Source organism: Cynocephalus volans, chromosome 15 (genome assembly GCF_027409185.1).
Source record: "Cynocephalus volans isolate mCynVol1 chromosome 15, mCynVol1.pri, whole genome shotgun sequence".
Taxonomy (NCBI): Eukaryota; Metazoa; Chordata; class Mammalia; order Dermoptera; family Cynocephalidae; genus Cynocephalus; species Cynocephalus volans.
This window is the reverse complement of record NC_084474.1, coordinates 9,169,746-9,193,235: the sequence shown is the minus strand read 5'-3', so window position 1 is coordinate 9,193,235 and position 23,490 is coordinate 9,169,746. Positions and strand designations below refer to the sequence as shown.

The window sequence follows — 23,490 nt, the reverse complement described above, 5'->3', positions numbered from 1 at the left end:
GGTATAGTTTTGTTTGTTTGTTTTTTGTTTTTTCCTCTTTCTCATTTGTCTATGTCTTTTATCAGTGGGATTTATTTTTCCTAGTGTGTTCATGGTGGGGATTATTTTTGGAGGGGTTCCATGTGTAGGACTCCCTTGAGGTTTTCTTGTAGGGCTGGTCGTGTGGTGCAGAATTCCCATAGTTTTGTTTATTGGGAAATACACTCTATCTCTTTCATATCTGAAGGATGGCCTTGTTGGGTATAGTAATCTTGGTTGGCAGTTTTTCTCTTTTAGGACTTTAAATACATCATCCCACTCTCTTCTGGCCTGCAGGGTTTCTGCTGAGAAGTCTGCTGTTAGTCTGATGGGGACACCCCTATAGGGAACTTGACATTTTTCTCTTGCTCTTTGTAGGATTCTCTCTTGGTCTGTAACTTTTACCAGTTTAACTACAATATGTCTTGGAGAGGACTTTTTTGGATTGAACTTGTTTGAGGATCTTTGTGCTTCTTGTATCTGGAAAATCATTTCACTACAAATACCAGGGAAGTTTTCTGCTATTATCTCATTGAATAGGTTCTCAACACCTTTTTCCTTTTCTTCCCCGTCTGGAACACCCATAATCCAGATATATGTATACTTGAGGCTGTCTGGTAGTTTTCAGAGATTTTCTTCATTTTTAAAAATTGTTTTTATTTTTATTTTTTTGTTTTTTGTCTGCTTGGGTTATTTCAAAAACAGTGTCCATAAGGTCAGAAATCCTTTCTTCTGCTTGCTCTAGTCCACTGCTAAAGCTCTCAAATGAAATGTTTGCATTGACTTGCTTAATTAAGATTGCACATTTACCACATGGAAGGCCTTAAAATTGTCTTTCAATAGATAACTTGAAAGGGTCAGGTATGCTTTTTACTATGCTATTTTGATACCCAAAACCAGGAACTCAAGGCAGTTTTCTTAGATGTTGTTTACATACACTGCATTAGTACTATTGAACAGAGGTATGACTGTTTCTATAGCACAGTTCTCCAGCTATAGAACTTAGCTGCTTTAGGGCTCCCAGACATCCTTCCAAATAAGTGTGCACATATGGGATGTCTTCCTGCCTTAAAGTCACCTAAATTCCCACTCCCTATCTGGGTGACCACAAATATATAGATCATGAGGTTTGTTTTCCTTTCTGATTCCCATCTGTCTGATCAGAGAATTATGTCTGTTGCCCACATTCCCTTCAGTAGTAAATTATAGCATCCTGAGATATCTCAGGATTACTTCAGAACACATAACTCTACAAGCATTGTGGTGATATTTTCAGTAGATGTGAATTCTAGAAGCCTTCACACTACCTCAGGTCCATGGTGAAGTTTTCACAGTCTGAAGGATTCATGCTATTTTCCCTTTGTTAATGAGAACTACCCACCCTGAGAGTGAAAGATAAATGCACAAACCTTGTCTGATTTTTTTTATACCCCTTAAATTACAGAATCACAACCTCCACAAAAAATCATCTACCCTCCAGTGTTTCTGGATATGGGCCAATGTGCTTATAAAATCATGTTGCTACTGGTCCAGTCTTGCTGGAGCTTCTCTGGTCACCTCTGAAGAATTATTTCTGCTACAGCTGAGTGCACCAAGCATCCCTGTCTCTGCTGGGCAACTCTTCTTCCAGCCCACCCCAGTGGGCATAAACATGTTCCAAGAGGCATTTTCTTAGAGGAAGCAATGCATCCAATGCATCATTCCGTGTTTCTGATACTTTAATACCTTTTCCCCCCAATTTTTTTTTCCCAAATGAGCTCTCTCCTGGGGACTCAAACATGAGTCCACAGGTGTTATAGCAACCTGAGCAATCGTGTCAGTTCTCAGGATTGCTTCTCCAGATCTCTGGTTTTGTACACACTTCCTTTTAGTTGGTAAAGACCATCATTTTGGTATACAGAATTTCTCTCTTATTAAGATCTTGCATTACTACAGTACATTTGTTACAGTTCACGAGCCCATATTGATATATTATCATTAACTAAGGTCCATAGTTAGGTCCATTGGAGTTCACTCTTGGTGTTGTACAGTTCTATAGGTTTTAACAAATGTGTGTGTCCTTTCAAAATAAATAAATAAATATTTTAGCTGGAAAAGACATCAGGAATGATCTATCTCAAATTTTATCTTTCAGATAAGAAAAGTAGGAGCTAGAGAGATTTAAGCCATTCATCGACATTGCACAGCTACAAAGCGTCTGTGACAGGACTTTTATCATAGGTCTTCAAACTTCCATTCTCATACACTCTTCTTGCCTTTCAGTGTGATCAGTTGATCTCTTTGAAAATAAAATGTCAGCTATTTGAAAATTAAAATTATACAGTTTGCATAACTCACATTCCAACCTCTAGAACAGGAGAGTGACTGAGAGAAGCTTTGCTGGAAGGTGAAGGGATCACAGAAACACCTACATTTACCCATCAGTCTCCCTCCCCTCAGGTGGCATGGTCTAGTTGGGACTGCTGCTGTGTATCTTGTGTCTGTTTCTCTAGAGGGAAATTGTATGGTACCCTACTATATAACTGGTTTCATCTCATTATTATGGGATGCTATGGTTGGAATGTGTGTGTCCCTACAAAATTCATGCTGAAACATAATCCCCATTGTGGTGTTATTAAGAAGTGGGACCTTCTGGGAAGTAATTAAGTCATGTATGCTCTGCGCTCATGAATGGGATTAATGCCCTTATCACAGCGGCTTCAGGGAGCTGCCTGTCCCTTTTGTTCCTACTATCATGTGCAACACAGCACTGGTACCCTTCAAAGGATGCAGCAACAAGGCGCTATCATGGGAGCAGACAGCAAGTCCTTCAGCAGACACTGAACCTGCCAGTGCCTCAGTCTTGGACTTCACAGCCTCCAGAAATGTGAGAAATACATTTCTATTATTTATAAGCCATCCAGTCTAAGATATTTTCTAATAGCAAAAGGAATGGACTAAGACAGTGGGGCTGCAAAATTGAGTCTGAGTTCTGTAAGTTGTCCAACCCAACTTCACTCAAAAAGTAAGAGAACTAATAAAATGAGAATCAGGAACCAGAAGTAAAATCAAGCACATCATTAAAGTGTCACCTGTGCTGTCTAGACTCAACCTAATTAAGGGAGACAGACATGTGCATCCAGCAGAAAAGAAACTCCAAAGAGTATTAATGCAAAGCTAAGTATGTAAATAAGGCAAGTTCTGGATATTTCATTTCTTTTCAAAATTAGATATAGTATAGACACTATTTCTGGGCTTTTTGCCCTTGCACTTAACATATCCCAAACCACTGGGAAATATTAAAAGTTAAATAATTTTATATATGGCTTTTCTTTTTTTCTTTTGGCAGCTAGTTGGTTCAGGGACCCAAATCCATGACCTTGGTATTACAAGGCTGCTCTCTATGAATGGCTTTTTCTTAAATGAAAATTATTTCAAAGAAGAGTCCACTAGAGTTAGAATTCTTAAAAAAGTATTAATCAATTAGTGCCCCGAACCTATTTCTAAATTGTGAACAACGTAATTGTTAGCAGTTAGGTAAAATATGATTTGTAACTCAGTGATATTTTAGCTTTTCACGAAGATCTAAAATGATTTGTGAGCCTAAATCACATCCTAAATATGTTCCTTGGTGACACATAAAACCTCCTACACTGCTCCAATATATAAATTAATGCCTTCTTCTTAGGTGATATGGAATAACCCTTGTAATTTTTTTTCTGATTAATCTAAACTAAAAAAAATCATGTTCTTTTTATTCTAGTGGAAATTTTAAATTGTTAAGCATATCTTACAACAAAATGTTATTAATCAGTACTTTAAATTAGTTTTAGCAGCAATTGTTTTCAATGTATAAGCGTATCATCTTAACTTACATATTTTAGCTACTAATTCTGCTGTTGTAAGAATTATGAAGATTTTGAAACAAATGAAAATGCAAGTACAATTTACCAAAACCTATATGATACTGGAAAAGCAGCACTAAGAGAGAAGTTTATTGCAATAAGTGCTTACATTGAAAGAATAGAAAGACTTCAAATAAACAACCTAACGTTAAATTTCAAAGAACTAGAAAATAAGAACAATCTAATCCCTAAACTAATAAATGGAAAGAAATAATTGAGATCAGAGCAGAACTAAATGAAATAGAGACAAAAAGATTGATACAAAATGTCAGCAAAACAAAAAGTTGGTTTAGGGTGCTAATTATTTGTGTTTCAAATTATCTAATTTTTTTATTCATGAGAACCATAGGAAAAAAAAGCAGATGAACGATATTGAGACCCATAGATCTCAAACCAGAAACCAGTGATGTTCCTTTTGAAGGAAACTTCTGGAATTATATATCCCATCCAGCCTGCTTTGCCCAGTGATGTTCTACTCACTTAAAAAGTCTTACCAGTCGGATATTTTAGTTATACTAATAGATTCTATTGTTAGAACCAGGATGCTTTTTAATTCAATCGACACTTTTCTCATGCAGTTAAATCTTATTTCCTATCATTTTTAGTGGATATAGATAGACCACCATTTTTATTTTTGATCACCATTACACATGAACATTGTTTTTATATTGCTCTTTCCTAATATTTTTCCTCCATTTTTTTCCATTCTCTCAATTATTAAATTCTAGCAAAACAATGCCCACATACCAATGAAGTTAAAGCCATATAAACTTTTCTTATCACACAAAGGATTCAGTCTCAGTGTATTTCACATCAATGGAACTCAGAAAAATTTTGAGATGTGATCAGTTTACCTGTTAAGTCAGTGAAACACGTGGATGGCTAGATACCGAAATGACAATCAGCTTAATGTGTCTGGGGTTCAGCGCTAAGGAAAATAACATCAGTTTCAAAGATCAGCAGTGGCAATAGATTAAGCATTCTTTGAAAAAGCATATGGGAACATTAGGGGTTTTGGTGTTTTGGAAACACATCTCATGGGCTATAAAACATGTTTATGGTGAAGATAAAAAGATTCCGGGCTAGGATGGGCAGGGAACACTCATTTTGTCATGGGTCTCCTCTTTGATTTCTGCCTGGAATCGGTGGAGGGAGCTTGGGATGCGGAGCAGCAGCACCATTAGCTCTGTCTCTGTGTGGCCACCTCCTAGGGTCCAGCATGGAGCATGAGGAGACACTGTCCAACACTGGCACAGCAGTGCCCACTGGAGTAAACAGGAGGAAGAGAACAGCATGGGACGCAACGTCACTTGATGGCATAAAATAAGATGCAACTGTTCTTAATTGGCAAAAGGGAGCTATGAGTTTCATATATGTTACTCTCATTCAATGCTCATAAGAATTATTAGTTAATTTTTAACTGATGAATAAGAGGGACAGAAAAGATAAGTTCATTAGCCTGAAGTTACTGTGTTAGCAAGTAGTCAAGCTAGGATTTGATACAATTGTTTCTGAGCACTGAAGCCATTTATGAGCGCACCATGGCACTTGCAAAGCAGAGCTGAGCCCTGGTTCCCATTTTACTTAATGAGGAGACTTTGTGGGCTTCTCTTCCTTAGTAACCTTCTAGCAAGAAGAATCCTTAGGTAGTGTGGGTGAAGCCTACAATTGACTTATTGTATGCCGAGACTGGTACCACAGAAACAGACAGAAGCAAACGCTTCCATGATCTAATTTTAGGGCACATGGCTAAAAAATCCCATCAACAAATCTACTAAGTGCCGACAGTGGACAATATGGAACTCCCTTCTGCACAGATCAAAGCTATAGCACCAACAGAAAAGTAATAGACATACTGTTGAAGCCTTCTAAGAGTGAAGCTGATTGGGACCTAAATGAAGAATTTCAAATAATTTCAATGAACAGAGTAGGTGAATACAATAAAAGTTACATGCGCAAACAAAATGTTGCCATGCCTGCCCAACGTGCTTCTAGATTTGGGACTCTGTGAGGAATGTGTTATATCAGCACACTATTTCAAAACCACCTACATCCTCTTAGCTTGTAGTGCCTTTTTCTGCTCACATAAGTCCATTCTTAAACATTTAATTATCTCAGCACCATTGAGGTATAGGTAAGTCTATTCACTTAGGTAATAAGCAGTGAAGACAAAAGCATCTAATCACTGTTGGAAAGTAAAAAATTGGAACTTAATAAGAATGTTAGTACCTATATTTTAAAGCTGGTAAGCTTATCTTCTCAGAAAAAGTAAGAGTTTATTGTAGAAAACCACATACCATTTGCTATACAATCCCAAATTTCTTTCCTCTGAGACAGACTAGGCATTAGCAGACGTGGCGTGATTAGCACATTCTAATCTTTCATGCTACAGTAATCTGTCTCACAGTGTGCCTAAGCATGTTGCCTGCTTCTGAAGGGCAAACTGCATTCTATCGAACAGCATGTGATTTTAAAAGAAAATGTACTTGTTTTTACTCCCTGGATAATAAGTTTAAAATCACTTTGTACATTTAGAAAAAAGACTAAAGTTGTAAACATCTTTGCTTACCTGCTATATTTAAAATTTACAAGGGAATCTGTAGAACAGAGGCCTCTGTGCTGAGCTGTTCTCTCATTTGTGTAAAAATCTGTTCTCAAAAAATTCTTATCTCTGCATGTATTTGTAGGAACATGTATGCTTTACATGATATTCAGCACAGAGTGGCAATAGGATGGCCCAAATTATATTCTGAGAAAGACAAAGACAAGGGACAAATACTAACAGCCCTGGATCAGTTGTGCCAAGTGATCATAAATGCAAGCCCTCTCTCTTATCACTACTCGTGAAATTGAGGCTTTTCACAGACACTTGATGTTGCCTCTCTGGGGCTGGAAGTATGTAAATGTATCAGAAGAGTTTCTCCAAATAGCTTTTAACAGAGGAGCAATGTATCCCAAAATCAAATAAACTAGAGCCGTGAGAAGCAGAAGACTTACAGTATTTTTTATTTGGCTTAATCCTTGAATATAAACTTTTAAACGTAATCTTTCCTTTATCCCTTCCCAAAGGAGCTGATACAGAAATTCGGTGAGGGTTCTATGGATGATATTTAATCAACCATGACAGAGATTTCCTTAAATGCCTAATGCTGTCCTATTCCTTTCTGTATCATTTTCTATGTCATTTCATCATCCCCAGCAGAAGTTCTTCAACCTTCCAGCCTCTCTCAAAGTGTAGTTTAGAGGCCACCTGCAACAGAACCATTTAGGCTGGTTGTTAAAATCCAAATTCCTGGACCCACCCAAATTTGCTGAATTAGAAAATCCAATTCCAGGGCCTTAGAATCTGCACATTTACAAATATCCAAGAAAGTCCTAGAGTATTGATGAGCACCCTGTCTAGTGCTAAAGCTGTCTGCCTTGAATTTGAGCTCCTCTACATCTCTCTCTTCCTCCCACCCTCTGTCTCACACACCCACATGCATGCACACAAGTAGTCTTTATAAGCTCTTCCATTTGTCCCTACTACTAGTGTATGAGATTTTATAGACATAAATTTATTGTTTTACACTTCTAAACATTTGCAAAGATTTAGAGATATATTTCACCTGGTAGGAATTAACAGAAAAACAGGAAAAACATAGCAAATGACCATCCTTGGTAAGTATTTCTTTGAAAAACATTTTATCCTGGATTTCTTCCTGGATAGTACTCACTGATATGTTTCTAACAGGGGGGAAAAAAAAACATAAATTAAGAGGTAAATTGAAAATTTAACAGCACACTGGACCAATGTCATATCTTTCTAATGAATAAAATGACAGTTTCTAGCAATGCAAATCTGTATTTGAACATAACAAAAATCATGACATTAGGAAAAAATAAACTTACCACTTCTTCATGCCTGCATTTTCTCACATTAATTCCATTTATCTGCAATGAAAAGAGAAGCAGAGTTTCACATGGTATATTGTAAATTGACTTTCTATTTTGGTTGCATGTAGATACTAATGATAAAATATATACCTGTAGAATTGCATCCCCAATAAAAAGCAGTCCTGAAAGCTCAGCTGTAAATGAAAAACAGTTGATTATGCATCTACTATTTTTGTCACACAGACGAAAGAGTTTTTTAGTGAAATAAAGGTGAAACTGATAAATGAAACAAAAATTTAAATGTTTTACATAGTTAGCATCTTAAACAATCCACAAGGAACGAAAATTCAAAACAGTAATATAATTCAGTACACTTTTTTGTAAAACATGCAGAGATGTTTCTATTTAGTTGTACCATCTCAGACCATACAACTGCACAAAATTGGTGGATATTTTTGGGTGGATAAATACATTTTTCTCATGCACCTATAATTCTGAGGTCTCTGTGACAATATTTAGGTCATAGACAGTCAATCCATTAGCTCTGCAATTGGCTCCAACTTTATTTTTAAACATTATATTTACTGATTTCAGTCAATGCAACAATTGCTCTATATCTTCATTGTTTTTCTTAGATGAGGTTTCATATGAAGGAGTGAGTAAAACTGCATATGAAAACTGGAAAAAATCTGAAATTGCCTTTACCAGGTGTGTCTTATCATTAGTTTTGTTTGTTTAATGAAACCGTTGAAAAGCTATGCAGACCCTACTTCATACAGGGTTTCATGGTTTATTATCTTTCATCCTTGCTCCCCTTCTGTGAGAGATGCCCTTCTGTGAAGTGATGAAGAGCGTGGACTCAGTAATCAAACTCAGCCACTTACTGCCTGATCATGAGGAATCTGGAGCTAGACACTCACATACTAATTTACGATTCACTCTTCAAAAACAATGACACAAAGGAATGGCTACTACATAATTCTCTAAACTTGTTACCTCTTTGCTCCTTGGAGATTTTTGAAATGACAACTGGAATATTATGCTCTGCTCCTCCCTGGAAAGAGAAAATCATATACTGTATTATTTAACCTCATAAAGATTAATGCAGCATTTAGCCAAGAAACTGTTATACAGGCTACGAATATTATGTTAAGTGGGCAGCAAGCAAATTTTGATAAATTGGTGAAATTTCTCCACTCAGTAGATAGTGCTCCCATGAAACTTATCCACCTGTTTAGCATTTAGCTGAGACGTCCAATAATTAATAAAAATTAACTTTGAAAATTTTCATTTCTCAAGAAAAGATCAATTATGTCTTTAAATAGGCATCCTATTCAATGTGTAGTAATGCTGTCCACTATAGGAATTCTTATTTAGGATTCCAAAACCAGATTATTACGTATTTCTATTATCTGGCTGAATTATTCTGTGCTAGTGACTTAGCTTCCAGAGAGGTCCCTGTACCACAAGGACCTCTCTGGAAGCTAAGTGACCAGAAAGACCTTTACCTGCACAAATGGATAAACAAAATTAGAATGTGCATGCATAATGGAGAAGGGGCTCATTTGCATTTCCTTACTAAGTGTTAGATTCCTCTTTGTGGGAGAGTACATACCAAGCAACTTACAGACTGAAATACACTGCCTAGAATATTGCCATAGTGCTTTGTTATTTGACCAAATGAAACATGAAAAAGGTAAGACAAATAAGTGCACTAAACTTACATGAAGGAAAACAAAATAAAATTTTTAAATAACTGCAGAAATGTCCTGTTTCTTTATTACAGAGTTGAGAAGTTTGAAAGCCATAGAGGAAAAATCAAATAGGTATATTAAAAAATAAAGGGTCATGTAGAAAAGAAGCATAGCGCTTATAACACAGCACAGTTGAAAAGGCAATTAAATTTCCATTGGGGATGCTCTATCTTCAGAATATTTAAACCTCCTAAGCTTTTATTATTTTTTTACAAGGACAAAAAATTATTTTAGAACAGAAACTTTTTTACCCATAAATGTCCATTTTTAACATGTTAACAGTATACTTCAATATAAGATAGTTAATTGCTTTGGGGAAAAACATTGGTACTCAACTCTTCGTTGGGAAATAGAGTCCTTTCTACTTCTGCAATATTAAGAAGAAACATGGTAAATAAGATAATGAAAACCGAGCTCCTTAGGTTGAAATTCAAACACACTACTCATCTCCGTTTTTCTCAGTATTTCCACTAACCCACCATCCACCATCCATCCCCACCCCTCACTAACTCTGTGAAGAAAGGCACTGGCGTGGTCTAAAGTGGCTCCTTATTCTAGTTCTGCCTTTTAGGCTGCACGTCCCTAACACTCACTGATCCTGTCTAAGATGGTCTCTTCTCTCACCAAAGGGATGGTGATTTGTGACTGAGAGTGGGTTAAAAACTAACACATGGTAAACACTGAATAAAGGGAGCTATTATCCCACTGAAGTCTATCAATTAAGATTTATAAGTAAAATCACACAGCATTAAAATGGTAAGTGAGATGAAGGACTAATTGATTCTAAGACCCTTAATGATTATTTGTTAGGACTCCAAGTTCCTAATCCCCTCTACTCTGTTTTACTCTTTTCCCATTGTACCTATCAGCTTCTAACCTACTATAATATTTTGTCTTTTCTTATACTTATTATTTGTTTTCTCCTTCCCCCCTTTCTTACTAGAATGTAAGTTCTATGAGGGTATTGAAGTTTTCTGGTTGTTTATTTTGTGCATTGATGTAACTTCAGTGCATGAAATAATGTCTTTTTTATCTTTGAAATGCTTGTTGATTGAATGAATAAATGAATGAATGAAGTCTGAGGCTTTTCTAGGCCTAGCCTATGGTTGCTGATAGTTTCTAGAGACACTTGGAAATTGGAAAGGATATTAAAAATGCATCTACATTTTTTAGGAAAAAACCCTGTTTAACTCAAGTGAATCATCAACTGGTGAAGTTTTAGGTAGCATAAACAGATGAAACAAATTATCCAGATATTGTGGTTGAGATGCTTTGGGGAACAACATTCATGCCAGTCTTGTCTGTATGGCTATCATCAGAGTATTTCCCTTCAGCTGTTTTTGATCTCACACTTTTGTCTTGTTTCACTACTGAATCAAAGATTTTCTTAATGCTCAGATTTTTTAATGTGAGTTATCATGGCAGAACAGTGGGAAACGTATTCTTGAGTCTGTCTAGAGAAAAGGCTGATAGTAATTTCTTTTTTTTTTTTCTTTTTCTTTTTTGGCAGCTGGCTGGTATGGAGACCTGAACCACTGACCTTGGTATTATCAGCACCAGGCTCTCCCAAGTGAGCTAACCAGCCAGCCCTAGAGATGGCAATTTTCTTAAGGTCAACTCAATAATACCATTCTTTCCTCAACAATCAGACTTATAACTATCTTTGAATGACAAAATGTAACTTACCTTCATTTTGACAAAATTTTTCTTTTATAAGGAAAATTTCTCCTGAAATTTCAATGGCTTGAGTTCAAACATGGCTTCTACATTTTTTATTTTTTATTTAATATTATTTTTTAATATTTTTATTGGGAACTCTGATAAATTTTTTAAACTAATTTCTATAACAAATGACTTTATGAATTAGATAGTAAATTTTAAGACAAAGATCAGAGGATAAAATTGGAACTTAAAATTATAGTATCTTCCTTTATTGAATGAAATGTGAGAGCAGCTCAGTTCTATTAAAGTTAATTAGATTTGGTTCAGGACCTAAATGGGAAAATTTAAGGTTTTGCAGCCAAGAATCAAATAACGTGGCTTGCTCTGTTTAAAACAGATAATAGTCTTCCCATTACACTTAGAATAAAAATCCAAGTCCTTAACTGTCGTTTGTTGTGTGGCCTCAGTCTCCCTGTGCAGCTTCACCTCAGAGGAACATTGATCATTCCGTTTGCTAAAGGATGTCAACATTTACTGCTTTCTCTGCCTGGAATGATTGTTTCTTCATTCTTAACCCAGTAAACTCCTACTCAGTCTGTACCTGAGATCTCTGCTTAAAGGCCCTCCTCCTTCAGTATCTCTTTACTTGAATTAATTCACTTTTGAGCCAGTGTAACAATCTGATCAAAGTCTACTTTTGCAACAGTGTAAATGGCCTGATGTCAGGCTGGAGCTCCTTCAGCATCTTCTCCCTAAGGAGTCCCTGCACTAGGGATGTGGCTCCGGATCACTGTCTGGAGAATGACTGAATTAACTGAGCAATATTATTCCAGCAAATGGTAAGATCCAAGATTAGGAAAAAGGAACTCAATGTTCTAAAGTGCAGCCCAGATAATATTAAAACATGCATCAGTCAATCTCTTAACATTCTTTTTACAAAGCATACTTGATTTTATAGCTAGCTATGTAAGAACAAGGATACAAAGTCTCACCCAAAGCATTTTGAGAATGACTCTACACAATCATTTTGCCAGCATAACTGTGAAATACTACCAAATCAAACCCAGAATGCTTTTAGAGCATTGGGAATCTTGCCAAAGAAATCTTTTCACTTTAAAATTTTCATTATCCCAATCAATCAATCATATTCTAGGCTCGGGGGGCGGGGGCGGGGGAAGATACATAGACCCCAACTATTATTCTTGCTCTTAGAGTAAGGAAAATACTTGTAAGCAAATAAGAACAACGCAGTTTGGTTTTGGCAAAAATTGATGGTCTTTCTCACGTATCATATGATTGCCTTCATATAAAAATAAAAGATAGGGAAATCTACAGAGACAAATCGATTAATTATTGCTTAAGGCTGTGGGGGGGGAATCAGGGGATTAAGGATACAGGGTTTCCTCTTGAGGTGATGAAATATCCTAAAATTGACTGTATTGCACATATCTGTGGATATACTAAACACAATTGAATTGCACAGTCTAAATGCGTAAAATGTATGGTATGTGAATTATATCTCAATGAAGCTGTTTAATAAGAAAGGGTCTTTCAAATGATGGTCAATGATTTTAACTGATTCTTGGAACGAATTCATAATCTTCAACTGAGCCTTATCATTTCCCTGTTATCTTCCTACGCTTACGTTGGAAAAGTCCACATCCACTTTGTCTATGGTGGAAACAAGTAAATCAGACTCAAGTAAAAGGAAGAGGGGGAGAGATTAGTGAGAAATGTATGAGAACATGTGTGTATACTTATATCAGCAGTGGTTATTTAAAAAGACTTTTGCCTCAAAATCATTAATAAATTAAAAGATGGTAATTTGTTATAGCTACTATGAAAATATATATTTTTGGTAAGTCTGATACAATTAAATACAGTTATCACCCCTTGATATTATGAAATTGCTTGCTTGATCCTAGCATTTTGATTACTTTATTTCAGCTTTAAATAAACCAGAATGTGAAAATAGAGAGGAAACATGATTTGTGTCACCCAGTGGAGAGTTTAGAGATCATTTAGTCCAGGTTTTAAGATACAGAGCATAGTTATTAAGGGCAAGGACTTTGTCTAAGCTTTAGGTAGGATTGAGGCCCAGCTCTGCAATTTATAACAATGGATAAGTCACTTAACCCTTAATACTTAATCTAATTGTCTGTGGAAGAAATCACAATAGTTATCTAATTTGCTGGTTGTAGTGGATTGAATTATGTACCCCCAAAACTCCCTGAATCTTAAATTGTGCCCCCCAAGTTTTATGTATTAGAAACTTAGCCCCCACTGTAACTGTGAAGAGGGTGGGAAATCCTATTATGGTAATTGAAAGGTGGAGCCTTGAAGAGGTGATTGGATTGTAGGACCGTGCAGTAGTGAATGGATTAAAAATAGTGGTCGAGAGTGTGGTTCTGAAGGCTTTAAAAGAAGAGAAGAGTCTGTCTGTCTCTCTCTCTCTGCTCTCTCTGTTTCCACCATCTTGCAATATGAGACCCCTGGGTCACTGTCATCACCACCAGATGGACTTTGGACTTCCCAGCCTCAGAAACTGTAAGCAATAAATGTTGTTTTTCTTTATAAATCACCCAGTCTCAGGTATTCCATTATAGCAACACAAAACGGACTGATACACTGATTGATAAAGCCAAATTAAACAGGATGTATAGTATTTCGTTCAGAATGTGGCACTTAATGAGCAGGTCATAAATACTAGCAACTGTTGCTTATAAATAATAGGATGATTAAGGGTAATAATAACTCAAAGTTAAAACTTCCAATAGAAATCACCTTTGATCACTGACATTTACTTAAAAGACATAGATAATTCATTGCTTACATAAAGAAAAGTTCTGTATGTTGAAAAACTCTGCACAAAATATTTTTCTAGTAACAACATTTAAGACATCCTTTCCCCCAAAGGTAATTTTTTTTAAATGAAAATGATCAGAGGTATAATTTAATAATATGCAAATGGATGATTGTATTTTAAAAGATATGGAAAATAAAAGTCTCACAAGGATAAGATGATGGTGTGTACTTTAAGGTGACTATCCCTGTGATAATTCCTGGAAGAACGAGGTAAAAATACAATATTAGGTGCTATGATGCAAAAGTGGATGCAACTGTGGAGACTACTAACTTATTTACGTAAGTGACAAGTATCAGGACGGTCCATACTAGAGGGTTGAGCACTTGAAAGGAAGAGTCTACCAGAAGGGCCAGAGAGGAAGGATGCAGAAACATGGAGCTGGGCGAGGAGGCGGGAGACGCTGGTGGCAGCCGGGCTGCAGCTGCGGAAAGCTGGACAGGGACCCCCGGCTCGGGCAGGACCCGCAGGGGGAGAGAAATCCTATGGGAGAACTCAGGCTACACCCTAGACAGCCTGATCCCTTCAAGGGAATCCGTTTCAGTCTGAGAACAGAGAGAAGAACATGCAATTGTAAGTGGAAAGTTTACTGATTGTTTTGTCAAGTTTTGCAGAAACCCAGATTATTCTGTGAAAATCAAGAATAAGTAAATGGAAGAGTGTGACTTTTTACTAAGGGGCAAACTGAAACGAAAAACAAGAGTGGGGAAAAATCACCCATTTTTAAACTTCCGAAAAGTGTTTTAATCAAGGAGGACTGAATCCTGATAACACCCAGTAGGAACCTAAATCACTGTCAAGAAGGACCTAAAGTTACACCAGGTATGAAAAAGCTTCCGAAAGGCAACCCCAGAGTGAAAAGAGCTTGGATAAGCAAAGCTTCCTGCAGGCGGAGGCGGGCACCTACCCCCTGTCCCTTGACGTTCTGGAGTGGAGGCTTGTGGACAAAAGGTCACATGAAGACGGCAGAGGGCCAGGTGTAAGAGTGTGAACGTCACGCCTCCGAATTTCACCCCGTCACATCCACGTTCACTTACTCGTTTGCTACTACTCGGTTTGCTAAACTGCGGTGAAAGGATATAACGGGACAAGAAAGCAGAATCCGGAGATCCAGGGATGGTCACGCTTCCCAGAGGCTAAAAAGAACCCCCTTTATGTGTGGGACCTAGAGACAAATCGTTCATCTAAACCAGTGACAGGGGAGCATTTGTGGAATCCGCCTCGTGCTGGCACCTCCCTGGTCAGGATGTCTGCTGGGCCATGCAGCGGGGCCCACTGTTTCTCATGTGCTTCTTGCTTTTTTCCTTGTATTTAGAATTAACATGGATAAATAGGTAACTTTGGCCCTTACCTTTTCGTAGTAAAACATTCTTGCTATAAAATGATGGGATTTTAGGAACCTAAAGGATAAATGTGTCTATGGAGGTAACGTGACTTCTACATTAACTCTCAATGTAATGGGTGCCAAAACTCTTTCTGGATGGCTGTGTTCCAAACTGAGTGTCTAGTATCTTTGGACATGATTTTAGAAAATAATAAGTATGACTTTCAAAGGAGAGTCTCAGGTTCTGTAAGAAATTCCTAATAATGCCACCAAAAATTTCTTAAGGAGAAAAAATAAGCATGAATAGGAAGAGAAGTAGACAACATTTGAAAAGAAAAAGAATTAAAACTTATTTAAATCATATTTTAAAAACAAATCTAATACAATATTTATTTTATTTCTACTAAATTTATCTTTTCTTCTTATTCTTTAGGATTTCAGGAATTTTTGAGGTGGAATATTGTCGTATATAAGGTAAAGAAAATAAATAGAGGTAAAGGCTGACTTTTATTTCACCACCAAAATACACCCCTACAAGGTACTCTGGCTGGAGAGAGGACTTGCGCCAGAGAACAGACTCATATTGTACATAGTAGGGGATGTCCTAGATTTAAGGACATTGCTTCAGAGTCATGCAGCCCACAACCTACAGCCATTGAGGCAGGTTAATAAACAAAGCATTAGGAAAAACCCACATAAGAAGCTTCTCTGCACTGTTGCCTACTGACTTTTGTAGCACTGACTGCAATATGAGAGGTGAGAAATCACATGGTAACCGTGGCAGGAAAGTCCCAGGAGCCAAGAATTGTCAGGAGTGCAGAGCACAGCCTGCGGGCTCGACTTCTAACTGCACCAGTTACAGTACTTTAGTGTTTTCTGATTAAAAAGGACGTTTTGTTACCCTTCAGCCAGACTTTTTAAAAAGAGTTTTTGGAAGGCAAGACTGAAGTACTAGAGCTGTTCTAAGTTGAGAGAAATTCAAGAGCACCTGGAAGAGCCTTAACTACATTGGCAAAGGCCTTTTCAATGGTCTAACATACTGTCGTCCTTCTGCTATCTCCAGCTGAGGTGGTACAGGTTTTAATTGATAATTCTCACCACAAAACTTCCAGGGTTTGCCAGAGGTGGTTACTTACCTGACACAAGTAAGGGTAAAATTTATGTTTATATATTTATGTCCATAGTTATACAAGTATTAGTGGCTCAAATTGCTCCTGACAGCAATAAATAAATGGTTCAACATCGAAATATTAATTCTGCTTCTAGCCTAGAATGATTCTTTTAAATGTTCATTATGTAAATTTTTTTCTAATTCTCAGATCTTAAGAAAATAGTTCTCACATATAAACGAAATAGTTTATCCAATTCACGTATGACAGGGAAACGAGATTTGTATAATAACATTGCTATTTAAAATAAATAAATAATCATACTTTGATATACATTTATCAGAATGAAAGATAGTTTAAACAACAGGAAAACCAAGTTCAGAGGTAAGTATTAAGAAAGACGAAATGAAAAGCCATAAAAGGATCTCTTTGGAATGAATAGGTAATATTCTAAATAAAAATGTTGATATATTGGTATTTCTGTTTAGTGTGTGTCATAACAATTTTAAAATAATTTCCTTTTTTTGTCAAACCTTCTAATATATGGCACTGATCACAGTCCACATATTTCTTTTGTGGCCAATATTTTGAATGGAAAATACACACTTGTTTGGTTCAGAAAATTATTTTGTTTATTATGTATATGACAGTTTTGTTTGGATTGAAATAATGAAAATATTAAACTGAAAATATTCATTTAGCAAAATTCTTGATGCTTTAGAAATTGTCTAGATTAAAATGTGGTATTTTAATAACATAAATAACATTGTATTATTGGGTTTAAATTACAAGTAGAAATAGCAAAAACAAAACAAAAAAATGTTTCCAGCTGGCACAAAATTAATATAGCTCCATTCCACTACCAGAAATAGCATTAGTGCTAGGATCAGTAAAAATGCTTATATTAAATAAAATCAACTTTTACTATTAGATTTAGTTCACGGACTAAACATTTACTATTGGATTTAGTTCATTTTTCTGCATGCCTCCCTGGTCTTAGTTGGTGATAGAAAAGGTGAAAGCACAAAATACTTTTTAAAACTAATGTTTTATATAGTAATATTCTTATCAGTGACAACACAATGTTATTACATATTTATCTCTTCTGAGTCATTTTCACAAAGTTGACTAGAGCTGATATTCACAATACTTGGAGTTCTGCTTTTCACGCATATTTAACTGGGGCTCTGCTAAAATTTCATGAAATGTATGTATACCTGAGATGTATAAATGATTTTTACTCTACATAAATAAGATGCCCAACCCATGAATCAAGATAAAGTCAAATTTCAATTATCTATGCAGAGATGTAGTTTTGTTAAGGGCATTAAAGTCCTTGGGTTAATGCCTCAATATTTTTATAATTTCCTATTTTTCCAAAATTTCTCTTTTATTTCAAAGATAATAAATTACAGGTGTGGTACATCTTTAATTGTCAATAATATACAGAAATAAAAGCTCTTTAAAATTTAGTAATAAAAGTAAATGAACAAAGATGGTCACTTTTAAAACAAAGTATATGCTAGAACTTTAAGTTTGTCCTGTGCTTTATAAAATGGCACTATAAAATGGGATTTACTGATTTATTTAATAAAAATGAAAACTAAACAAAGAAAAAGATAAATAGAATACAAAAATACTTCACTCGCTATCAGACCTTATTAGTATAAAACTTGTACTTGCTCTGTTCTCTGCAGGTCGGCATTTCCCACTCTGGTTGGTTATAGGAATATGTGTACACAGAAACATCATATTTGATATTTTAAATGAAACTAGATAAGTTTAATGAGCTATATTCAGTGCCAGGTAAGGTAAACTTCCCAAATCCTTTTCTAAAATTTCTGAATCAAAAGAAAAAGGGTGGCCAGGTTTCTGTGAGAACCAACTTAACTTACAACCTAGTCCAAATATTAAGTAGTTTGCCATAGCCATACTTGTCTAATTATTAATCAGCGAACATTAAAGTACACACGAGTTCACCCTTACAGCTCAGCCTTTGTAAGGATAGACCGAAAGGCAGCTACCTTTATGCTTAATCCAAATCCTCCTACTGTTTGTCTTCTGATGGTCACCGTTCTTTCCTGAAAGACAGGATTTTTAAGAGTGGTTAGCATTCCCTCATACATACTGTACTTACACACCATTTTCTTCCTCTGGGTTTTGCTTTTGTTCTTTAAAAAAAAGAAATACTTTGTGACAGCATAGAGGCTCCAAATCTTGCAATAGATGAAGTGTTATATAATTTTTAAATCTAAGGTTTATTTGTCAAAATACAAGAGTCTATAGTGTTATTAAACTCCTAAACTCTTAAAAGTTAAGTTCTTTTCAACTATTTGTTAGACGTATTTTGGAAAATTAACTTTTACACCTTTTCTCATTTTCACTTTATGTGTTTTTGTTGTCTAAGAAATGACAAGTTTTTGCTTACATAAAAGTAACTCAATTCAATGGTAAATACTAACTTTGTCAGCCAAGGTGTTACCTCTACCATCATCAAGTCATTTTGCTTGGGATTTGAGAGGTGGGCTGAGAGGCTGCCATGCCCCAGCACCTAAACTTGAAACTGAATAAACCAAGTTCAAAACAATTAATTGCTCACTTAGAAAAAGAATGAATTACATGTGTAAGTAATAATGATAATGGAATTATGAATTCTCAAATCAGTTTCCCCGTGTAAACAATAATTCAGTCACTGCCCTATGAAACTTAAAAATCACAAAGATGACACTATGAGCACAAAAAGTCACATTTGGATAAATTCTGTAGTTACAAATTTAATAAATCAGTATTACTCTGTTTTGAGGCAATCATCTCTACACAATGCATACTTTGGAGGCATACTGAAGGGCTGACAGCTTTATTTATAACCTGCGCCTTTTACATCAGTCTTCTTGAACCTTCCCGATGCATAACCATTTGGGACACCTGCCCTTCTCCCCTGCACCTGGGATAGATATTTGGTATCTGGTCCCTGTGTCTCCATAAATGCCAGATTTATTTGGCTACATTATTCATTTCCAAGTGTAAATACTGTCTCTTTCTTATAGATGAAGTATTCCCTTACTCCCTTCTTTTATAGGGACTGTGTGAAACAGATAACATCATTTAAAAATAACAAAGAGAAAATAGTAAAAATATGTGTTTCTGGTGGCTCTGGCTAAATATTTTTAAATAGCATAAAAACTCATTATTTTGGTAAGGTCACGAGCTTCTTTTTTTAGCCAAATATTTAGTTTCTGTGAATGAAACAAAATAACACTTAAAGAATGAGATCACCATTCTAGAATTTGAGATAATATTAACTACTATGAATTTATTTAGAATTTTTTAAAATAAGACTTTTTGGTGGATATTGGTATATATTTATTTCTAAAAGCTAATGCAAATGATAGCATTTAATAATATACTTTTTCTTCATTTTGTCAATGTGCTTCATAATTTCATCCATTTTAAAAATACTTATTCTGCTCTCATAACCTGTCATCAAATTATGTTTTCAAACCACGTTAAAGTTATATTTACACAAATAAGTCTATGTGTATTACAATTTATACAGAGCAACTTGAAATATAAAACACACTATCTATATTAAATAATATGATAAAATCCATCTTTTTAACTTATAAGCTGAATGTTACATACTCCCCATCTGTGCAACCACAGGTATGGGTACATTCAGTGCTTTACAATCTATGTTGCAAAGCCTATGAATATAAACACACCTGCACAAAAGCAAAAAGAGAGATGAACATGAGTCTTATATGTACACAAAATCTAATTAAAAAATGAATTTATTGGAAATGTCCTTTTATTTAACAGGACAAGAGCAATGTATTAAATCAATTAATCTTTATTTCCCTACTTATTACAGGAAGGCTGAACATTGCAAACAATATTGGAATTAAAGTCAGAGAATCTATCAATGACTCAAATAGTCACAACTTAGTATGTTTGGCAAATTACTTAAACCCTGTGAGCCTTTGTTTCCAAATCTGAAAAATGCTGATAAATAATACAGGAACAACTTCAGTTTTAGGATTAATATTTGTGAAAGACCCTGGTATATAATAGAAACAATATATATATATATTTTTTAAAGATGACTGGTAAGGGGATCTTAACCATTGACTTGGTGTTGTCAGCACCACACTTTCCCAAATGAGCTAACCAGCCATCCCTATATAGGGATCTGAACCTGTGATCTTGGTGTTAATCAGCACCACACTCTCCCAAGCGAGCCACGTGCCGGCCCTGAAACAATGAATATTAACACACACACATACATACAAACACATACAAAATCTAATATTCTAGACAGGACTTCTTACCTAACAGTCATTTAAATATCTAATTTATATGTATCGACTCACATTCAAATATCTACACTGCAGAGTGGTTCAAATACTGAAAGACTCAAACCCAGGGATAGGTGAATTAAATAGTGATCTTTATTCTTATAAAACACACAGGGAAACTACTGTTACAAAATTGCCCATCAGACTAAACTAAAGTTCTTGGATGATAGGAACTATTTTCTTGATTTCTTTTCTGTAAGGAATAAATACTTGATTCCTTAAAATAATATCTAAATCAACAGGACAGTTAGCTTAGACAACCCACATCAATTGTCTTAAAATAAAAATTTCAGCCAGAGCAAATGCATTTTAATTAGCAAATGCCATCACCTAAATTTTCTAGAACATCATGCACGGCAGTCATTAGCTATGAGGGCAAGCTGGTCAGTGATTTTTGCACAGCAGCTAAGTGTGCACTGAAGTGCTGCATTCCTCTGACGGGAAGGTATGGGCACCAGGGTCGTCAGAGGTCTCTGATGCCTTTACTCTTTCTCTGTAAGTCTGCCTTCCAGTCTTTGGTGGAGAATGTTTAGAACGTGTTCCAAATCAAATACAAAATTGCTGGTGAGGAAAGGAGTTTGGAGAGACTAAAGAGTCAGCAGAAACTGCTGAAAATCTCAGAAGCAGCACTTATTTTAATGTTTTTAAACACCTGGGCACACACTCATGCACAAGCAAACTCCAGCCAGCACCTCCATATGCTGTTGCTCTGTTAGCTTACTTTTAAGAAAGTTAAGATAAATGGGCAAAACAAATTACTTGGTGTTTTAAAATCAAAATTTTAAATTGGTCACTGCAAGCAGCAGGAATCATGGAAAGGTGAACAGTTCCCAGCTTGGCAGCTGCTGGCATTCTCCCAGCGGTCTGTGCTTGTGCTCGCTCTGCCACTCTCTTCTCTCTCCACCTCTCCACATTGGGTTCTTACCCCTCACCCCCAAAAAGACAAAAAAAAGAAATTGTTTCAGCTGCTCACCTCATAAATCAGACAATATCTGGAAGCCAATCTTGAAGTGTATTTAGTTAACACATCTTGAGTGTTCTAAAGGGTATTGCCTGGTAGCAAAGCACTGTCCTTTGGGAGACCAAGGTATTTTCGGTCATTTTATTTTTTAAAATACGAAACACAGACTGGTGCTCATATACACTCTCACAATATAAAATGTCTTTCTTTAATCTTCTTATTTCTTACAAAATGTAAAGGATTGAGCCCAAGAATAACAATATGGACTTTAGGAAGACTTGCTGTACACCTAAATAACCAGTATCAATGTTATGAAAAAAGCTTGTGTAAAATACTTAGTATGCTTTGTAGAAAATTACAATTATCACAATTGCTTTCTGGAATATTATATTATGTTTAAAAATACGTATGTGCACTGTATGAACTGTATGGGAAATATATATATATATATATATATACTATATGTACTATATGGGGATGAAAATATACATGTTACCAAAAAAATAAATCTTGGCATCATATATCTGAGCAATAGGGATTTTTGAGATACGTATGTGAGAAGCTCATGAAGAATTGGAAACAATACAGAAACTACAGAGCTTATCAGTTGGAAAATTTATTATTTTGTGCGATAGAAACAAATAGGTTATATAGGAAAAAAGAGAATGTCATCAGCTCTTTTTGACAGTTCAGAAAAAGTGACTAAATTTGGAAAAGAAATATTAAAGATGATAGCTTGTAATTATTAAAAATCTACAGTGAACACTTATAGCTCTTACAGCACTTATGATCATTTATTAAAAGAGACTATGCCCTTGACTTTTTTATTCTCTACAGATTTCTGAGAGCTGGCCCTGTGTATTGCTCACAGTTCTATCCCAAGCATTTAGCACAGGGCCTAAATCAAAGTTAGGTATTTACATGTTCAATCAATAAAGAGATGTTCAGACATTTTCTCAAGTAATATCACAACAGCTCCCTGGCATGGGCAATATTTTCCTACTTTAGGGATGAGAAAACTGAGATATAAAGGAGTTAAGTTAAATTAAGATCAAATCATGATTTTAACCAAGTTTTCTCTAATTGCTGGTGTCCTTTCTATCATGACAGGCCTGAGATGAGATGAAGAATTAGGATTAAAAAAAACCAAAAAGACTGTTTTTTTGAAAACTTGAGTGCAAGGTAGTAAAAAGGAAGAGAATGGTGAAAAAATTAATGTTTCCTCCCTAGAATAGAGAACAAAGCAAGGATGTCTCTGCTTACCACTACTATTCAACATTATACTTGAAACAAGAATTTGACATAAAAGGCATGCAGATTGTACAGAAAAAAAAAAGCAAAACAATCTTTGCTTATTGTCTATGCAGAAAATCCCTATAGCCAGTGTTCATGGAATATTCCTTACAACTGATGTCTTAGTAACTCAGTGTGGTTAATAGGGATGTGAAATACAGAATATGGAAACACGGCTTGCTCTTTTGACTTTTTCAGTTGAACTAAAAATTTAACAGCTAAAAAAAATAAAGAAAATAAAGAAAGAAAGAAAGAATCAATGGGTCAACAACATTATCCTGGAACTAATAAGTAATTATAACAAGGTCACAGGACACAAGGTTAATACACAAAGACAACTGATTTTCTATATCAGCAATGAGAAATTGGAATTTGAAATTAAAAGCACAAT

General features: G+C 35.6%; 1 protein-coding gene across 2 annotated transcripts in view; it reads right to left on the bottom strand.

Moving 5' to 3' along the window:
• SNTG1 (syntrophin gamma 1) overlaps positions 1–23,490 on the bottom strand; it is a 359,598-nt gene that overhangs the window by 287,554 nt on the left and 48,554 nt on the right. For both annotated transcript variants that reach the window (XM_063079906.1, XM_063079907.1), the window contains exons 3-6: positions 18,515–18,571; positions 8,775–8,832; positions 7,929–7,972; positions 7,794–7,835 (exon numbers count right to left, since the gene is read on the bottom strand). In XM_063079906.1, coding sequence (XP_062935976.1) covers positions 7,794–7,835; positions 7,929–7,972; positions 8,775–8,832; positions 18,515–18,571 — 201 coding nt within the window. The remainder of the gene's footprint in view (positions 1–7,793; positions 7,836–7,928; positions 7,973–8,774; positions 8,833–18,514; positions 18,572–23,490) is intronic.